The sequence below is a fragment of the Garra rufa genome, chromosome 8 (genome assembly GCF_049309525.1).
Source record: "Garra rufa chromosome 8, GarRuf1.0, whole genome shotgun sequence".
Lineage (NCBI taxonomy): Eukaryota > Metazoa > Chordata > Actinopteri > Cypriniformes > Cyprinidae > Garra > Garra rufa.
The window spans coordinates 31,804,384-31,822,077 of NC_133368.1; the positions used below are offsets into that span (position 1 = coordinate 31,804,384).

General features: G+C 35.6%; 2 protein-coding genes across 2 annotated transcripts in view; one reads left to right on the plus strand and one right to left on the minus strand.

Moving 5' to 3' along the window:
• Positions 1 to 1,843: 1,843 nt before the first annotated feature.
• Positions 1,844 to 8,352, plus strand: c8h2orf88 (chromosome 8 C2orf88 homolog). The gene is made up of 2 exons (XM_073845212.1): positions 1,844 to 2,274; positions 5,274 to 8,352. The coding sequence occupies exon 2, from the start codon at positions 5,491 to 5,493 to the stop codon at positions 5,758 to 5,760; it is 270 nt and encodes an 89-aa protein (XP_073701313.1). The 5' UTR covers positions 1,844 to 2,274; positions 5,274 to 5,490; the 3' UTR covers positions 5,761 to 8,352.
• Positions 8,353 to 10,365: 2,013 nt separating this feature from the next.
• The window catches only part of hibch (3-hydroxyisobutyryl-CoA hydrolase), a 49,048-nt gene continuing 41,719 nt past the window's right edge, over positions 10,366 to 17,694 (minus strand). The window contains exons 12-14 of the mRNA XM_073846007.1: positions 14,745 to 14,864; positions 14,549 to 14,582; positions 10,366 to 11,466 (exon numbers count right to left, since the gene is read on the minus strand). Of these exons, the coding sequence (XP_073702108.1) occupies positions 11,351 to 11,466; positions 14,549 to 14,582; positions 14,745 to 14,864 (270 nt within the window). The 3' untranslated portion in view covers positions 10,366 to 11,350. The remainder of the gene's footprint in view (positions 11,467 to 14,548; positions 14,583 to 14,744; positions 14,865 to 17,694) is intronic.

Genomic DNA, 17,694 nt, shown 5'->3' on the forward strand with positions numbered 1-17,694 from the left:
TGCTTTAAATTGATCAAAAGTGATTATAAAGACATGTATAATGTTACAAAAGATTTCTATTTCAGATAAATGCTGTTCTTCTGAATTTTCTATTCATCAGAGTAACCTGAGAAATCTACTCAGCTGTTTTTAACATAATAATAATAATAATAATAATAATAATAATAAATGTTTTTGAGCAGTAAATCAGAATATTAGAATGATTTCTGAAGGATCAAGTGACTGGAGTAATGATGCTAAAAAAATTAGCTTTGAAATCACAGGAATAAATTACATTTTAAAATATATTCAAATAGAAAATAGTCATTTTAAATAGTAAAAATATTTCAAAATTGTTACTGTTTTTGCTGTACTTTGGATCAAATAAATGCAGGCTTGGTGAGCAGAAGAGACTTCTTTTAAAATCATTAAAAACCTTACCGTTCAAAAACTTTTGACTGGTAGTGTATAAGGATAATAAACCCGGAAAAATATATAAAGAAAAAAATAATATACAACTTCTACATTAGAAATTATAATTGTGTTAGATAGTGGCAAGAAAATAAGTCATGACTGAAATTACCCTTATTACGGCACTCTATAATAATCGATTCTGATTGCCCAATCGATTATCGCTAAACTGTAGAACTGTTGTGCGCTGCAACCGATTTCCCTCACACTACTCAGCATTTTTCATTCTTACATAATAATATAATTTCAACTCGAATCAATATTTCATGTCCATTTATTTATTTGGCAAGTAGCCGTATAAGCAGGATAATGTGCAGTCATCCGGTCATTACTGCAAAATAAACACTTTTAAGGCCACACAAGAGTTTGCTTGCAGTCTAGAAACATTTTGCAATAATGAGCTGATGACAGGGCATTATCCCTTACTTAATTTCACTTATATCTTCCGTTCAATCTAATAATGTGAAGATAAAAAAGGAAGAATTGAAGATTCGAAGCGGAAGTTCTAATGGATTTAGGATAAAGCCTAACATAATATAAAATGATCTAGCCTGAAATTTTTTTGTTTGCTTGATGGTTTTCAATGTAGTGCAATTCTTAGAGTGTGAAGTGTTTTTTTTTTTTCAAAGGCACCCCTAGGGGGAGGTAAATGTTGTGTTTCCTAAAATCATTGGTTCATTGTGGTAATTATGAAAGGTAAATTTGTAATATAATCTTAAATAATGACAAAAAGCCTAGTGGACTGTATGCACCTTTTTCTTCATGTAAGAGTGGGCGCATGCCATTTGTAAATTTTATGGGTCAAACTTTCAGTCTCATCTGCATCCAGCTATTTTAAGCTGTACAAAACGGCTGGTTTTGCTGCTTGATGTCTTATCATATTTTTTTTTAAGTATTATCCTAATTATGAACACACTGGTTTGTAGTGCTAACAGTTTTAACCATTTACTGCACGTTGTTATTCTTCTCGTTATTTCCCTATAGTGGGGCTAATGAACCGAAGTCTCACCTATAGGCTCAGTCACTATGCAAGCGAACGCACCTTCGCAATTTACTAGTGTCTTTGTAAATTCTGTTTTAACAGTGGTTTTCACTGTAGGTCGTGGAAAAATATAATTTCCCAAATTCAATGCATTTTTGTTGGCAAGCATAAAAACTAATATGCGTTTATTTTCTCATATTTCACTAAAAAGGTTTCTGGTGGGAGATAGATTACACCTCTCTAGGATGTCCTATCGTAAAAATTTGGGAACCCCTCTGTCATAAACATTAGTCTATGAAAACAGTCATTCCACTAGGTGGCGACATTGCATTTAAAAACACATTGAGGCGCAACCTGTGTTTGCGTGTGTTGCAGTAACCTATTTTACCCAGTTTACAAACAAATGTTTAGAAAAGGATTGCATGAACTAAGTGTGCTGTTGAATAAACAGGAGGAATTTCCCAGCTGCAGATTCAGTCATATAGATGGCCATGTTTGAATGGACAGAGAGAAATGCAAAAACAACAGGATTAATGCGCTGTCGAGCTGCATCGCTGTCCTGTCATTGGAATGAAACTGAAATGTTATCATCATTATATGTGGACTCCGGACGCACATGCTGAATTCTGACCCGACTTACCCTACAAGAGCAAGTTCATCACCATGCTTTCTCATTCTCCTGTGGAGTAACCGAGACTGGTGTAGACAAGGAAGCTTCTGCCTGATAATACTGTGGATTAATGTCAGGTTTCTTTTTAAATAAAGCATTCCGATTTGGATTAAATGATTTCTTCGATTTTTATATCCATAATATTGACGCTCACAGCCTGCAGCACGAATAGGTATGTACCCAGACTGATTATATCACTGGAGCCTGCACTTTTAACATTACATTATAAAACAGATCATCGTGCATTTTATAAAATCAGGAATAACATTTGGCCTTGACCTTGAGTTTTTCTTGACACAAATACGACCACGGAATTTACTCGAAAAACGACAGAACTGGATTTTTTTTTTTAATCTCGTTCTCCCCGGATATAACATTGCATTGCAACCATGATATAATCTATCATGATGTTATTACACTGTTGATCACTTCTGATTTCCAGACAGTGACTGTCGGCTGTCTTTGGCTGCTGTGCATGATGTATACAACGGGTTTGCGTATTAGGCGAAGAGAATATATTGCCGAGAGTAATAATATTGTTGTAAAAATATTAACAGAGCTTGTAGGTTTAGAATCCACGCTATCAACACATTTATAATCTTAAATGAGAAATTATCGATGTTTGTATCTGTGCAGCGGAAGGAGTGAACCACCGGCTTTCGTTGTAAGGAAAAGTCTGGTAGTTATTAGATCCTCAGGAGCAGCGTTTTATGAGGCAACAAGACACAAATATTGTAATAGCGATGTCCGAATCGTGAACGAATCGTTCTTTTGAGTCGAATCATTTGAATTATTAGGTTGAACCAACAATCGTTCTTAAAACCGAAACGATGCGTTAGAAAATCGAACTGAATCCGTCTGAGCGGTTCTCGAGTCACACTGAATCCGATTCGGAGTCAGCCGAGAACTGGTGGAAGAGCATTTTAGTGTGAACCAAATGAGCTTTTGTCACTGATGAGGCTAAAAGCAGATTTAAATTGTGCAGAAATCTGACAAATAAAACGTACTGTAAAATGTTATGTACACGCTTTGTTTTTAAATGATTTGATTAACACCAGGGTTTATACAAGGTGCTTAAAGTGTTTTAAGTACTTGCCTGGAAAACCCCTGAAAATAGCAATATTCATGAAGAGATACATGAAGAGTGCTTTAATTATTGAAAGACAATGTATCTATGAAGTGTTGATGTTTTTCAACAAGCATATTTTTTTTCACGCAAAATTGACGCAAGTAAAAAAAATGCCTTTTTATTACTTTTTTAGTTAATATCACAAAACTATCCAACTAAACCAGTAGTAGTACTGACAGTGTCGTGTAAACATGGCTGAAAACGCAAAAAGAGGAACAGATGAATCAGATCAATTGAGTGAGTCATTTACGCTGGAATCGCTCTGGTTGATTTAAAGTTGTGACTTTGATCTTTCATTTTAAGCGATTCACTAGCAAAAACTAGATCAAATTAAAAGAGCCATTCATTTTTGAATTTCAACATTGCTTGTCATTTTAAAAAGCATCTATAGTGATGAGTGAAACAGATCTTTTTTAAACTCTGAATCATTTAAACCATGAAATTATTCATTGTTTCGAAGCGGTCCAATCAGATTGCGTATCGCTAATCATTTGATTCAGATCAGGACTTCAAATCGCATATTGTGAATCATTTGATTTAGATAGGGACTTCAAGTCGCCTATTGCGAATGAGTTGATTTAGATTGGGACTTTGCTTATCGTGTACCATCATTTCAGATCAGGACTCGAAACACGGATCGCAAATAATTCAATTCAATGGAATGATTCACGATCCGTGCTTCGAGTCCTGATCTGAAATGATGGTGCACAAGTCATTATTCAGATCGGGAATTTGTTGCAGGCTTGCAAATCATTTGTCTTAGATCCGGATTTCGTAGTAGTTTCGCAAATCTTTATTTTTTATTTTTTAACAGTGGAAAACGTCAAACCATAAGTGAGATCTCTGATTAAAGTCCTTGAAAATCAAAAAAGTAGTGCTTTAAAGGGTTACTCCACCCCAAAATTAATATTTTGTCATTAATCACTTACCCTCGTGTCGTTCTAAACCCGTAAAAGCTTTGTTCATCTTCAGAACACAATTTAGGATATTTTGGATGAAAACCGGGAGGCTTGTTACTGCCCCATTGACTGCCAGATAAATACCACTGTCAAGACCCAAAAATGTATGAAAGGCATTGTCAAAATAGTCCATCTGTGGTTCAATCTGAATTTTATGAAGTGACGAGAATACTTTTTGTACGCAAAGAAAATAAAAATAACTAATTCATTCAACAATTTGTCTCATCTGCATCACTATAGCCCCATTTTGGAGAAAATCCGAGAATATATCATTGATGGCAGATGGACTATTTTGACAATGCCTTTCATACTTTTTTGGGTCTTGACAGTGGTATTTACCTGGCAGTCAGTGGGACAGTGACAAGCCTCACGGTTTTCATCCAAAATAAATTGTGTTCCGAAGACGAATAAAGCTTTTACGGGTTTAGAACGACACAAGGGTAAGTGATTAATGACAAAATATTCATTTTGGGGTGGAGTAAGTCCTTGAAAATCCTAGAATTTCATATCCGTATGAACCCTGTAACACATATTTTCTGCGAGTAGATTTGTAGTATCGTTTAACGTAAATACAAACTATTTAGCATTCAATTATAATCTGAATCTGCACTGGGATTAAAAAAATAATACACATATAAATAGAAAACCTATAATGAACAGCATTTTGTACCTACATTTGACTTGAATGGAACACTGTCATAGCGTGTCAAGTGCCACGTCGTGACTTTCCGGTCTGTGTAATTACATAATTACGTGTTTGCGTGTTACGTTTCTTTCTTTTCTTTCTTTTTTTTTTTAACTGATTATTTAAAACAAATTGTTTGATGAGCCAGACTTGCAATCCCTAATAAATCCCATAGTCGACTTATAGCCTCCTACTGGCTTTAGCCAATTAAAGCACATGCAGTTATTTTTTTCTTTGTACTGCCTCATAAGGAAATCCTCATTCCTGTGAAGATGTAGTGATTACGGTGTCATGGACAAGGGTGCCAAGACACTGAAAAATAGTCATCATGAAAATATATATTTAGCCAGGCAAAGACAAGCAATAACTCACAATAACCATGCGTCTTCTTCACACAGGGCAAGTGTGAGGTGGCCATGAGAATGCTATACATCATGGCTGACCAACTGGAGTGTCTCAGCTACACTTTGTACAGAAATACGTCCTCGTGTTAGCTTATCCGTACATCACGAAACCCTATAAACTGCCAACCGAGGGAATATAACCTTGGTTATTACACCATCTTTGCATCTCTTCCCCTCACTGCTTTCAAACCAATGCTACATTATTTATATCATGGGATGCATGAAATCCAAGCACTGCGACCCCACTCAGAACTCCAGCTCGTCGGAGAAAGTGGATGGCAAGCCAGGAAAGCAAGGAGAGAAAGCGGTTCTAGTTTTCTCAGAGATCGGCTCCATGGAGGACCCAGTACGGGTCAATCCGGTGCTGCTGGACTATGCCCAGAGACTCTCAGAGGAAATTGTAGCCCGGGCAGTACAACAATGGGCTGAGGTGGACAGCCGGTACAGTGACATCCCCTACATTGAGTGTGATGTGCCATAACGTTTCAGCTGGACGGAATAAGATTGATTTGGTCCACCTCACACCTCTCCTGTATGTCAAGGAGAACTTTCAGGCCAGTGGAAGATCATGTCATTTTGGGAAGCTGTTCTTTTGCTCTGTGAAAACCTCTTTTTATACCCACAAGGATTCACATGAAATATTCAGCCATTTTTTTGTTTTTACACATCAAAAGTCAAATTTAGGGGCCTGTTTTCTTAACAGAGAGCCATGGAGCTGTTAAACCACAAGACTGCATCTTTTTATGTCTCTTGTTTACCCTCAAAGCCCAGTCGTTTAATTAGAGAGTCTGCAATTGTCCAAAGGCCACAATCATCCTGACCATGTTTAGTACTAACTTCATCTTTTTGCCTTTAGTATTTTCATGTTTACGAAACTCAGCACATCAGACAGTACAGTATTTCTATTTTCCATTCATCCATCCATCGGTCTTGGTCACATTAGTGAAATTTCATTGGCAAAAATAATGTCGTAATGACTTTCAAACTAAAAATCCTTGTTGGTCAACACTGAGAATTCAAGTCAAGGGGACTAACTCAAACCCATTACAAAATCTGTAAGGGAATCTTTCTCCCATGTGCAAAATTCAAAAGGCAAAATGGATTTTGCCTGTGAAAATTTATTGAAAAATGGTAAATGTGATCACACATTTAGAGAATGTCGACTCAGAGGTCACAGATTCTATTTAAGGGGCTAGTGCTGGCTTCTAGAGGTCAATAAGTGTACATTACTTCACTGCAAACCTTTTGTTGACATGACAGCTCTGTCGACTGTAATTCCTGGTACAAACAACCTTGTGGTCACTATGGCCAGATGTTGTTTTATCATGATACATGGATTCTCAAAGAGATAGTTCAGCCAAAAATTAAATTTCTGTCATTATTACTAACCCTCATGTGGTTTCAAATCTGTAAGACCTTCGTTCGTCTTTGTGTGTGTGTTTTTTGTGCACAAAAACTTTTCTCATAGATTCACAAAATTACCGTTGAACCACTGATGTCACATGGACTATTATGTCGATGTTCTTGGTATCTTTCTAAACTTTGACTGTGGTAGGACCCTTGCTTCTCTGTGGTGGGACAGAGAGCTGAGCTCTCATATTTCATCAAAAATATCTATATATGAATTAGGGTCTTACGAGTTTGGAACAGCATGAGGGTGGGTAATTAACAACATAATTTTAATTTTTGGCTGAACTAACCCTTTTTTTTATAGATTACAAAAGATCTTAATGATCCTGCATTCTCATGATGCATTCAAAAGAAAAGGATTCTCAAAGGTTGTGTATTAAGCCATTAAACAATTGTGTTAATCGAAGATTTTCTTCAGTGCAGCTCAATTATGCAATTCTAAAAGGCCAAGATGTTATAAAAACAAACTTAGTGCTGCCAGACTGCCGAACCCCTTACTAGGAGACTAAATTCAGACCGGACCAAAAATGCCAATGTCCTTAATGATTGTTAATACAAGCACAATTATTCTTCTGGTAGTGTTTTAACAGCTGCTCACCAATGCTTTTTATTGATGTGATATTGGCACTTCTGGGTGTTGTGCCATGCTGTCAGGTAGCCATATTCCCTTTAATGATCTCCAGATCGATAAAGTGCAGCAGTTTGGTTCCGGAAGTAAAATCACATTGGTTTTCTCCATAAAGAGATTGATTTTTAGTGATAATGTATGAACCTTTTAAGACAGACATACCACATACTTTGAGGTGGTTAAGCAATGATATATGCTTCATCACGAGTCATCACAGCAACAACACTTATGTTATATTTCATTTTTATCTTTTATTTTGGTATTGTATCATTATCAAATTCAGTCATAAAATATTTCACAGTTAGGTTCACTGTGTTATACCTTTGCCTTATTATTCAGATTGTCAATATGTGTTTTTGCTTCAAATCAAAAGTTGATAAAGCTGTTTGTTTTGGTTCATGGCTTCAAACTCTTTACTGAAGAATTTCAATTTCAAATCCCTATGGAGAAAACAAATGAGAAAATTACTTCCGTGACAAAGCCACTGAAGATGTGGGTAGTCACTGTTACGGCCTTTTGCAAAGACAATTAAGCAAGAACTGCACTTTGACCGTTATACTTTTGCGTGGAAAGTCATAAATGCAGAATGAAATCTTAAGATATGAAAGAAGGACTTAAAGTTGTATTTAAGAGGCCTTTCAGCACATATGTTCTCAGAGTAGAACTTCAGAATATCTCAGTATCTAAAAGAACAATCAGTACAGGCTTCATTGGTGTTTGTTAATCTCATTAGATTTCATTCTGATACAAGGCCAAATAGAACTAGATTATATTTTGTTGCTGAAAATGTGTAACCACCTACAACAAAAAAAAGTGCTTCACAACCAGCATCATCCAGCCAAAACCAGGATCTCCAGTCATCTCATAAATGTTTGACAAGGTGCTGATGATTCTGACCAAAATTGTTGTATTTCAGTGTATATTTCAGACAGAAGTGATTTACCTGTAACCTGTGCAATCTCAGTTCTGTAACCTAAAGAAAAGGGAAAAACTGCTACGCCAATAAATAAACCATGGCCTTTGTCGATACCTCAACTGTTGCCTTTTCTCAGTTCCTTCTGTTTCATATTTATCACAACATCGAAAATGCACTTAAAGGATTAGTTCACGCCAGAAATAAAATTTCCTGATAATTTACTCAGACCCTTGTCATCCGAGATGCTCATGTCTTTCTTTCTTTAGCCGAAAAGTAATTAAGGTTTTTGGGGAAAACAGTTTTTTTCTCCATATAGTGGACTTCAATGGGGAAAAAGTCCAAATTGCAGTTTCAGTGCAGCTTCAAAGGGCTCTACACAATCCCAGATGAGGAATAAGGGTCTTATCTAGCTAAACAATTGGTCATTTTCGAAAAAAAAAGGTACATAATTATATGCTTCAACCACAAATGCTCGTAGTCACGTTGGAAAGTTCACGCATGACGTAGGTGGAAGTATCGATCCAGTATCGAAGTTGGAGGAGAAAATGAGGTGAGTTTTTCACCGTACCCTAACCTTTTTTAACTGAAGTACACAGAAGAAGAGCTAACTGTGCGTTCACACCACCACCAGTGAGAGCGTCAAAGTGGCCGGAAGTCATTCATTTTCAATGTGAGCTGGCGGCGAGCTCCAGCGAAAAGCGGCGTGGCGTGTTTTGGACGGTGTGGGGGTCGGGGAGAGTTGAAGCAGGTCAACTTTATGGTAATGAGCTATGGCGTGGCTCGGCGGGAGCCAATCGGAATGTAGAAGTTCACCGCTTGAGAGGTTTCCAAAGAACGCAGTCCTGTAAACTTTGGTTCCCGCCACATTAGTTCCCAAGGAAAATGGAGGAGAAGTTAATTATTGCTGTGGCGGGTTTCCCCATAATCTCATGCACCCATACCAATCTCCGACGTCTTCTCTGCAGGTAGAGCAATGCCACACCAAACGCAACAAATTGATCTTCCATCATGATGTGAATTTAAAAAGGCGCGCAGCACTATTTATAGGCAACATTTTCCTGCTAGAATGCTTGTTTTTCTCAAAACAACACCGTTTTGACCAATTGCAACCAAGACGGTTTGCAATGTAGGCCGCACACAAATTCATGTTAATGTTAATTAAAGACCAAGGCTAGTAAATGTCTCCTATTATGTTGAAATTAGACTAGCACTTAACCATGAACACAAAAGCCACACCACAGAAATGGCTTTTAATTGGTTTATTTTATTAGCAAACATGTAACTACAATTACATTCAATTTCTTATTTTCACATTTAAAATATTTAATGAGGTTAACTTACACCCTACTTGTGGTCAGTCTGCACAAGATCGACATGCTTGTTTGCTTTGCGGCCGCTTTAAATACAAGACCAAGCATTCGGCCAGAGCGAATTTTGACGCTCTCGCCGGCGGCGGTGTGAATGCACAGTAGCCATGCGTGATCTTTCCAATGTGATTACATAATGCAGACGAGCATTTGTGGTTGAAAACTACATCAATTTTTTTTTTTTTAATGAAAATGACCAATCGTTTCGCTAGGTAAGACACTTATTCCTTGGCTAGGATCGTGTAGTCCCCATTGAAGCTGCATTGAAACTGCAATTTGGACATTCAACTCGTTGATCCCCATTGAAGTCCACCATATGGAAAAAAATTCTGGACTGTTTTCCTTAAAAACCTTAATTTCTTTTCGACTGAAAACAGACAGACATCTTGGATGACGCAGGGGTGAGTAAATTATCAGAATTTTAATTCAGGACTCAACTAATCCTTTAAAATGAACTCATTCAATGTAGGTCTATGAGAACTTTAATGTTGTTTTATTACCCACCAAGTGAAAACCATAAGGCTGATTGCTTCAAAAAGTAATAGCGATACTCCCTGCAAAATATTATGATTTGAGGTACCATTAATATCTGTTCTGTAGAACAATATGGAACAACTCGAGTGCCAGACTTTACTACTGCAGTTGGGTGCTTGTTTAAATCCCTAACCCTAAGTATCAGCAATGCTTTAACAAAAAACACTAGTAAGTAGATTAACTGGTCTGCTATTTCATGCTGACTGTGAATTAGCTAATTACTTCAATGAATGCAGAAGATTGTTTAACACTTGTTTTTATTGAGATGCACTGTGGGCACATTGACATTTTAGGCCAAACCTACTATCAAAACCAAAAACAGAGATACAAAACAATCATTTTATGTTTTGTTTTTGCATAAATATAGGTCACACACTATTTATGAACATCCACATAGTTAAATGAACAAAGAGAACCGAATAATTTGAATTCAAAGCATTGCGGTTGTCTTAAAATCATTCAGGTTTATTCTGTCAGGCTTGGTACTCACTAGATTAGGTCAGTGGATCTGCTTGTGTAATAAACAGTGTGGTTAATGGCAGTCATATTATGCATCACATGACAATACTTTAATCCCACTAAACTGAATTGTGTCAGGGTTAATCATGGATTGCAGCATGTGCAAAAAGTGTGTCTGCCATTCTCTTTCCACAGGATTTACACAAATAATTACACAGTATGGATGAAAAAAGTATGCAAGCCCACAAAATTCACCCTAACAGCACTGCTGTAAATTTGTAATGTCATATAGTTCACCCAAAAAAGAAAATTCTGTCATTATTTTCTCAATTTAGTGTAATTTGAACCTGTTTGCTGTCATTTAATTCTGCAGAACTCAAAAGTGTAATATTTATAGAACCTCTTTTAAGTTTAACACAAAAAATAAGCAAATGTAAGTAAATGACAATTTTTATTTATGGATGAACTTTCCCTTTAAAATATGACTAGGCTGCTCTTAATTGTTAGCTTACTCTTAATGCCATTTCCCAGTGGAATGGCACAAAGAAAACTCCCCAAACCTCTGCATTTCCTTAAGAAACAAGCATTGTTCATCAGCAAATCTGTCTCAGTCTCAGAAGAACGTTTGCTTGAGCTGTAAGCAGCAGGATTATTTTTGCATTCGTCAGCTATGCTGACAGAAATAACAATGCAGATTTCTTTGATAAATTTCAGAAGTTTGTGAAAGCAACTTACAGGATTTTAAAGGGGATTTTTTTTATAGTTTAAGATCTCTTTCACCCAGGGAGCTGAAACATTCTTCTATAGCCTGCTCCGAGACCCCAGACAGGGTAGAAGGTTTCCACTTTGGACTCTGGTCTTTATCGATTAACACTGCAAGTAGAGAGGGAAAAATCTGTCAGTTATGGACTGACCTTTCTCTGGGGTTGTTTTGGGAAAAATTACGTGAATGGAGCTGGCTAAGAATACTGCATGATTGCAGAGGCACTTTTATTTTAGGTAAAACCCTACCAGTAACAGACATTATTAGATTATATAATTCTTAACATTAACAATTAATGTACAGACGTGTAATTTAACCTTTACTCATGTTTGTTTGTTTTTTTCATATGCATTCATTCAGAATTTTAAGAATGACTTTAAAATTTCAGTTCCTGAAGGAAGTAAACAGGATGTGGAATTGTCATTTAAATTTAAAATGGAAGTCCAAAGAAACCCATATTCTCAAATGTACAGTAGTTTTAACACAAATATGAATTATCAATAAACATACTGTCATGAACACCTCATATTGGACACTTCCAGAAACATTTCATCAATGTTTTTTTTAAGAAGTCTCTTCTGCTCACCAAGCATGCATTCATTTGAACCAAAGTACATGGATTATAGAAAATGATAGAAATGAATACTTTTATTTAGCAAGGATGCTTTAAATTGATCAAAATTGCTGATCAAGACAATTATGATGTTACAAAACATTTCTATTTCAGATAAATGCTATTCTTCTGAACTTTCTATTAATCAAAGAAACCTGAAGAAATTCTACTTAGCTGTTTTTTAACATAATAAATAATAATAATAATAATGTTTTTTGAGCAGCAAATCAAAACATTAGCATGATTTCGGAAGGATCATGTGACTAAAGTAATGATGCTAAAAATACAGCTTTGAAATCACAGGAATAAATTACATTTTAAAATATATTCAAATAGAAAACTGTTATCAAATGTAGTAAAACGATTTCACAATTTTACTGTTTTTGCTGTACTTTGGATCAAATAAATGCAGGTTTGGTGAGCAGAAGAAACTTTAAATAACATTAAACATCTTACTGTTCAAAAACTTAGTAGATGTAGTGTATGTGTGTAAATGTTACATTTTGTAAATTACAAACATTATTTCATGGATTATTGTGGCAGAACACTAGACTTCCTAGATTTACAAAATTTTGAATGTCTTTGAATTTAAATTCACAAAGAGAAAATGACTCTTCAAGGTTACATATTTAAATTTAATTCAACATCCTATGATTGTGGCCAGTTCCTTAACCCTTATGTGTTGTTAGGGACGTTTTCGTCCACTGAGGGGTGCTGTTGAGTCTTAATTTGGCCACAACTTTTTCTCTGTTAAAGCAAATGGAATGATTTTTGGTGACTAATCTTATTTTGATACATATTTTGGGAAAATGCTTTGAAATTTTTCAAAAACTCAACAGTACACTGTGGGCAAATTTACTACCCTTTCGTTATGTTTCGTGGCTGAAAACAGCCACTACTTTAAACTGCTGTAAAAATGTATCAGATAAATATTTTTTCAATTTTTTTGGCATAAATCTATTAATCAACCTCAGTCCTGCTCAAAAATACTAAATGTTTAAAAAAAATTCAGGATTTTAAGTCTTTAATTGCCAAATTCCTAAATGATGTCACTGATTTGGGGGGAAAAAAAACACAAAATTACTAATTTTAAATATAAAAGGTAATTGTGGCCTGGATTTTTTTTTACCTTTTTAACAGTCTTGGACATGTGAAAGATTAGTAAGAAGATTGGCTTTCATGCATTGTTAGTTTTGGCGCAGCATCAGATTTTCTTTTTTTCTCCCTCATTTATTGTTTTGTGGCTGTTTTTGCCCCATTGACTTCCATTATAACCACTTTTTTTGATTGCAAAGCCATGACACCATATAATGCTGAATTCTTGATTGTTTGTGGTTTTCCCTGTTGGGAAGGGGTCAAATTTGTAAATTGTACTGTTGATTATCAGTTGGCCCCATTAACCCTTTAGATAGGCCTTTGCAAAAAAAAGCTTAGTTTTACATAGAGTTCTATGGAGTATAACGACATATTATAGTGTGCGTGTATGTATGTGTGTGTGAGCGTGTGTGAGTGTGTGAAAGTGAGTGAAAGTGAGTGAAAGTGTGTGAAAGTGTGAGAGAGACCTTTGTGCACCTTGATACCCCTGAGAAAATCTAAATAAGCACCTCAGCTCTCAGAACGACATGGAGTAAACAAAAATAAAGAAAGTATATTTATGTATTTGTTTACCATATGGTTCTGAGAGCTGAGGTGCTTTTTTTGATTTTCTGAGATGTATCAAGGTGCACAGAGGTCTCTCTCACACTCACAGACACTCACACACACTCTCATACACTCGCACACACTTTCACACACTCACACACGCTCACACACACATACATACACGCACACTATAATATGTCGTTATACTCCATAGAACTCTATGTAAAACTAAGCTTTTTTTTGCAAAGGCCTATCTAAAGGGTTAATGGGGCCAACTGATAATCAACAGTACAATTTACAAATTTGACCCCTTCCCAACAGGGAAAACCACAAACAATCAAGAATTCAGCATTATATGGTGTCATGGCTTTGCAATCAAAAAATGTGGTTATAATGGAAGTCAATGGGGCAAAAACAGCCACAAACAATAAATGAGGGAGAAAAAATGAAAATCTGATGCTGCGCCAAAACTAACAATGCATGAAAGCCAATGTTCTCACTAATCTTTCACATGTCCAAGACTGTTAAAAAGGTAAAAAAAAAATCCAGGCCACAATTACCTTTTATATTGAAAATTAGTAATTTTGTGTTTTTTTTTTCCCAAAATCAGTGACATCATTTAGGAATTTGGCAATTAAAGAGTTAAAATCCTGAATTTTTTTTAAACATTTAGTATTTTTGAGCAGGACTGAGATTGATTAATAGATTTATGCAAAAAAATTTGAAAAAAATATTTATCTGATACATTTTTACAGCAGTTTAAAGTAGTGGCTGTTTTCAGCCACGAAACATAACGAAAGGTTGTAAATTGAAACAATGCACAAGGGTTAATTCAAATTTCAAACCATGACTTAAAAGTAATATATATTTTTATATATGTTTATCAATAGGAACTAATATGTGAATTTTTGAAGAAAAGATGAAAATTTTCATCTTACCCGCTCTGACTCCCTCATAAAAATCATGGCCTCTCTGCAAAGCAAGAGTGAAAACTCATGACACGAATAACACAAATACTTTCCTAAATGAACAACTGTCATGTGAAAAATGTGCCAACACGGCTCTGAGATTTCTGATTTGATTTAGGTAATGAAATGATAAAGCACTGCACTTATAGAAAATTGCATTACATACCATACAAGCCTGACAGAGTCTATACTCCATCACCAACACCTCCTGCAAACTCATTCTCGCTCCCTCCTGAATCTGCCTGAAAGTTAACTTCAGTGAGGTTGGGGACATTTTGGCCAGAGTCTGCAAAATCCAATACAAAAACTCAAATTTAATAATGCATAATTAAATAATTGCATTTTAAATATCTGACTGTATCAACAAAGTATCAGATTTTTATTTCACAACATGAAAGCCAACAGAGAGCATTCAGATTTTTTTTTAATCAACAAAAACTGCAAAAATGTGTTGTTTTGGGTAAACAAAATCATTTAAATTTTTTCTGTAAACTGTTGATTATCAATAAATTACTTAAAAAAAACAATAATAAAATAAAATAATAAATAAGTAAAACTGAGTGAGCTGGGGAAGACATAAAACAGTCCACACATATCCAAAAAGTATGAACCAGGAGGTTACACAAGGGCAATGGCCAAGTGTACTGTTGATAAAAAGAGGCCCCACATGAGCAGAGAACCAGTCCATAAACAGCCTTGTGTTTGGAGCGAACCTTACATGACCTGTTTGGTCATAAAACCTCACATTCAATTCAAATGGCATGTTCTGTTTATATCAGTGTCACTTTGTATAATACAGTATAATGAGGTACTGTGGATATTTATATTCTAACTTTGTTTAGATCATGAAAGGACAATAAGAGGAAACAGAATTTCACTCGAATAATAGTCCACACATACACTGAGCAACAGCAAGTGTAAATATTCAACAATAAAACGTCACTGTGTGAAACATCAATTTCCTTTCTACAGCTCACTCTAAACAAAGTGATGCATGGCAAAGTAGTGCTATGGCAGGAACAACAGAATGGCTTTGAAATACTAATGAGGTATAATATGATTCAGGGCACATTACGCAATAGAAGAGAGGGTTTGCATGCAGCAGAGAGCACGCAGACCTCAAATGAGAAGCCATATGCGCTCATTCTGTTTATCTCGCCAAATATCCCAGAAACCATCACAGGTTTTACGCAGCTGCAGGAGCAGGACATGGAAACACACTCCTGTATGAAAAACAATAAACCAAACCTTGCTACGACTTTCTCTATTGCCATGTCATTTTATGAGGTTCATAAAAACATCACTTGCATGTGGGAGTTAGAATGAATAAACATCTCGCCTTATCGCAGGGACAAAGTATGAGATATAATTTTACTTTTTTTATATAAACAATGCAAAATGACATTTGAAATACAACCTGTTTTATATTAATTTGAAATATACAGTGGTTCAGAATCTGCAAAATGTTAGTTATTTTACCAAAATTAGAGGGTTCATACAAAATGCATGTTATTTTTTATTTAGTACTGACCTGAGTAAGACTTTTCACATAAAAGATGTTACATATAGTCCACCAGAGAAAATAATAGTTCAAAAGTTTGCATACACTTGATACTTAATACTGTGTTGTTACCTGTACAATCCACAGCTGTTTTTTTTTGTTTAGTGTTTTGTTTTTGACAACCATCTTAGATTTAGTCTTAGTCTTAGTCTTTTGGACTAAAATGCTTATTAGCTTTAGTCACATTTTAGTCACTTCTATATGTGATAGTTTTAGTCCAATTTTAGTCGACGAAAAGTCATAAAGGTTTTAGTCTAGTTTTAGTCAAAAAAAAGGGGGGAAAGTAGTCTTTTAACAAATTAATGTAGGTCAGTAAGTATTTTGCTGTTGGGTAGTGTCACTTATAAGTTGTGAAAATAGCAGATCTATAGTTCAACACAATGTGGGCTTCCGGATCGACTATTTTCACCAATAATTACAATAATGAAGGAATGGTTTTAGACATAAGACATATATTTGAAATAATGTGCAAACTGCCGCCATCATGGTTAATCGTCTGTCTGTCTGAGTGACAACAATGTGACATGTTGAGCACGTTGTGCGCTGCACGCCAGGTGGTGGGCGTAACCAAACAAGGATAGAATGCTAAAACGGCTTGCCATAGCCTACTATTATGGCAAAGAGTATTTAATGCTAAAATGGCTTGCCATAGCGGCAGATACTTCTTAGGTTTTAATTGGCATGCACAATAAGCAGAAATGTCGTGCATTTTAAATCTGACGGACCACCCACTAACATTTTCGTCTATTCTCGTCTCGCCAACGAAAACTCACACACGTCTCGTCATGTTTTAGTCATCAAAGAGCCATTTTTATCTCGTCATCGTCTCGTTATCGTCATGAAAAAAAGTTGCGTCAACGAAATGATTTCGTCATCGTTGACGAAAACAACACTGGTTTAGTGATAGTTGTTCATAAGTCCCTTGTTTGTCCTGAACAGTTAAACTGCCTACTTTTTTCCAGAAAAATCCTTCACATCCCACAAATTCTTTGGTTTTTCAGCATTTTTGTGTATTTGAACCTTTTCCAACAATGACTTTATGATTTTGAGATCCATCTGTTAACACTGAGGACAACTGAAGGACTCATACGCAACTATTACAGAAGGTTCAAATGCTCACTGAAGCTCCAGAAAAAAACCTGATGCATTACGAGTCAGGGGTGTAAACTTTTGAACAGAACAGTGATGTGTATATTTTTCTTATTTTGCCTAAATATCATGTTTTTTCATTTAGTACTGCCCTTCAGAAGCTACAGAAGATGCTTACATGTTTTCCTAAAGACAAAATAAGTGAAATTTACCCTGATCTTCAGTTTTAAAAGTTTTCACCCCCGGCTATTAAGTATTAAGTCCCTCAGTTGTCCTCAGTGTGAAAAGATGGATCTCATAATCATACAGTCATTGTTGGAAAGGGTTCAAATACACAAAAATGCTGAAAAACCACAGAATTTGTGGGAACAGCATGCAGTTTAACTGTTCAGGACAAACAAGGAACTCATGTACAACTATCGCAAAACAAAAAAAAAACAAAAAAAACAAAACAAAACAAAAAACA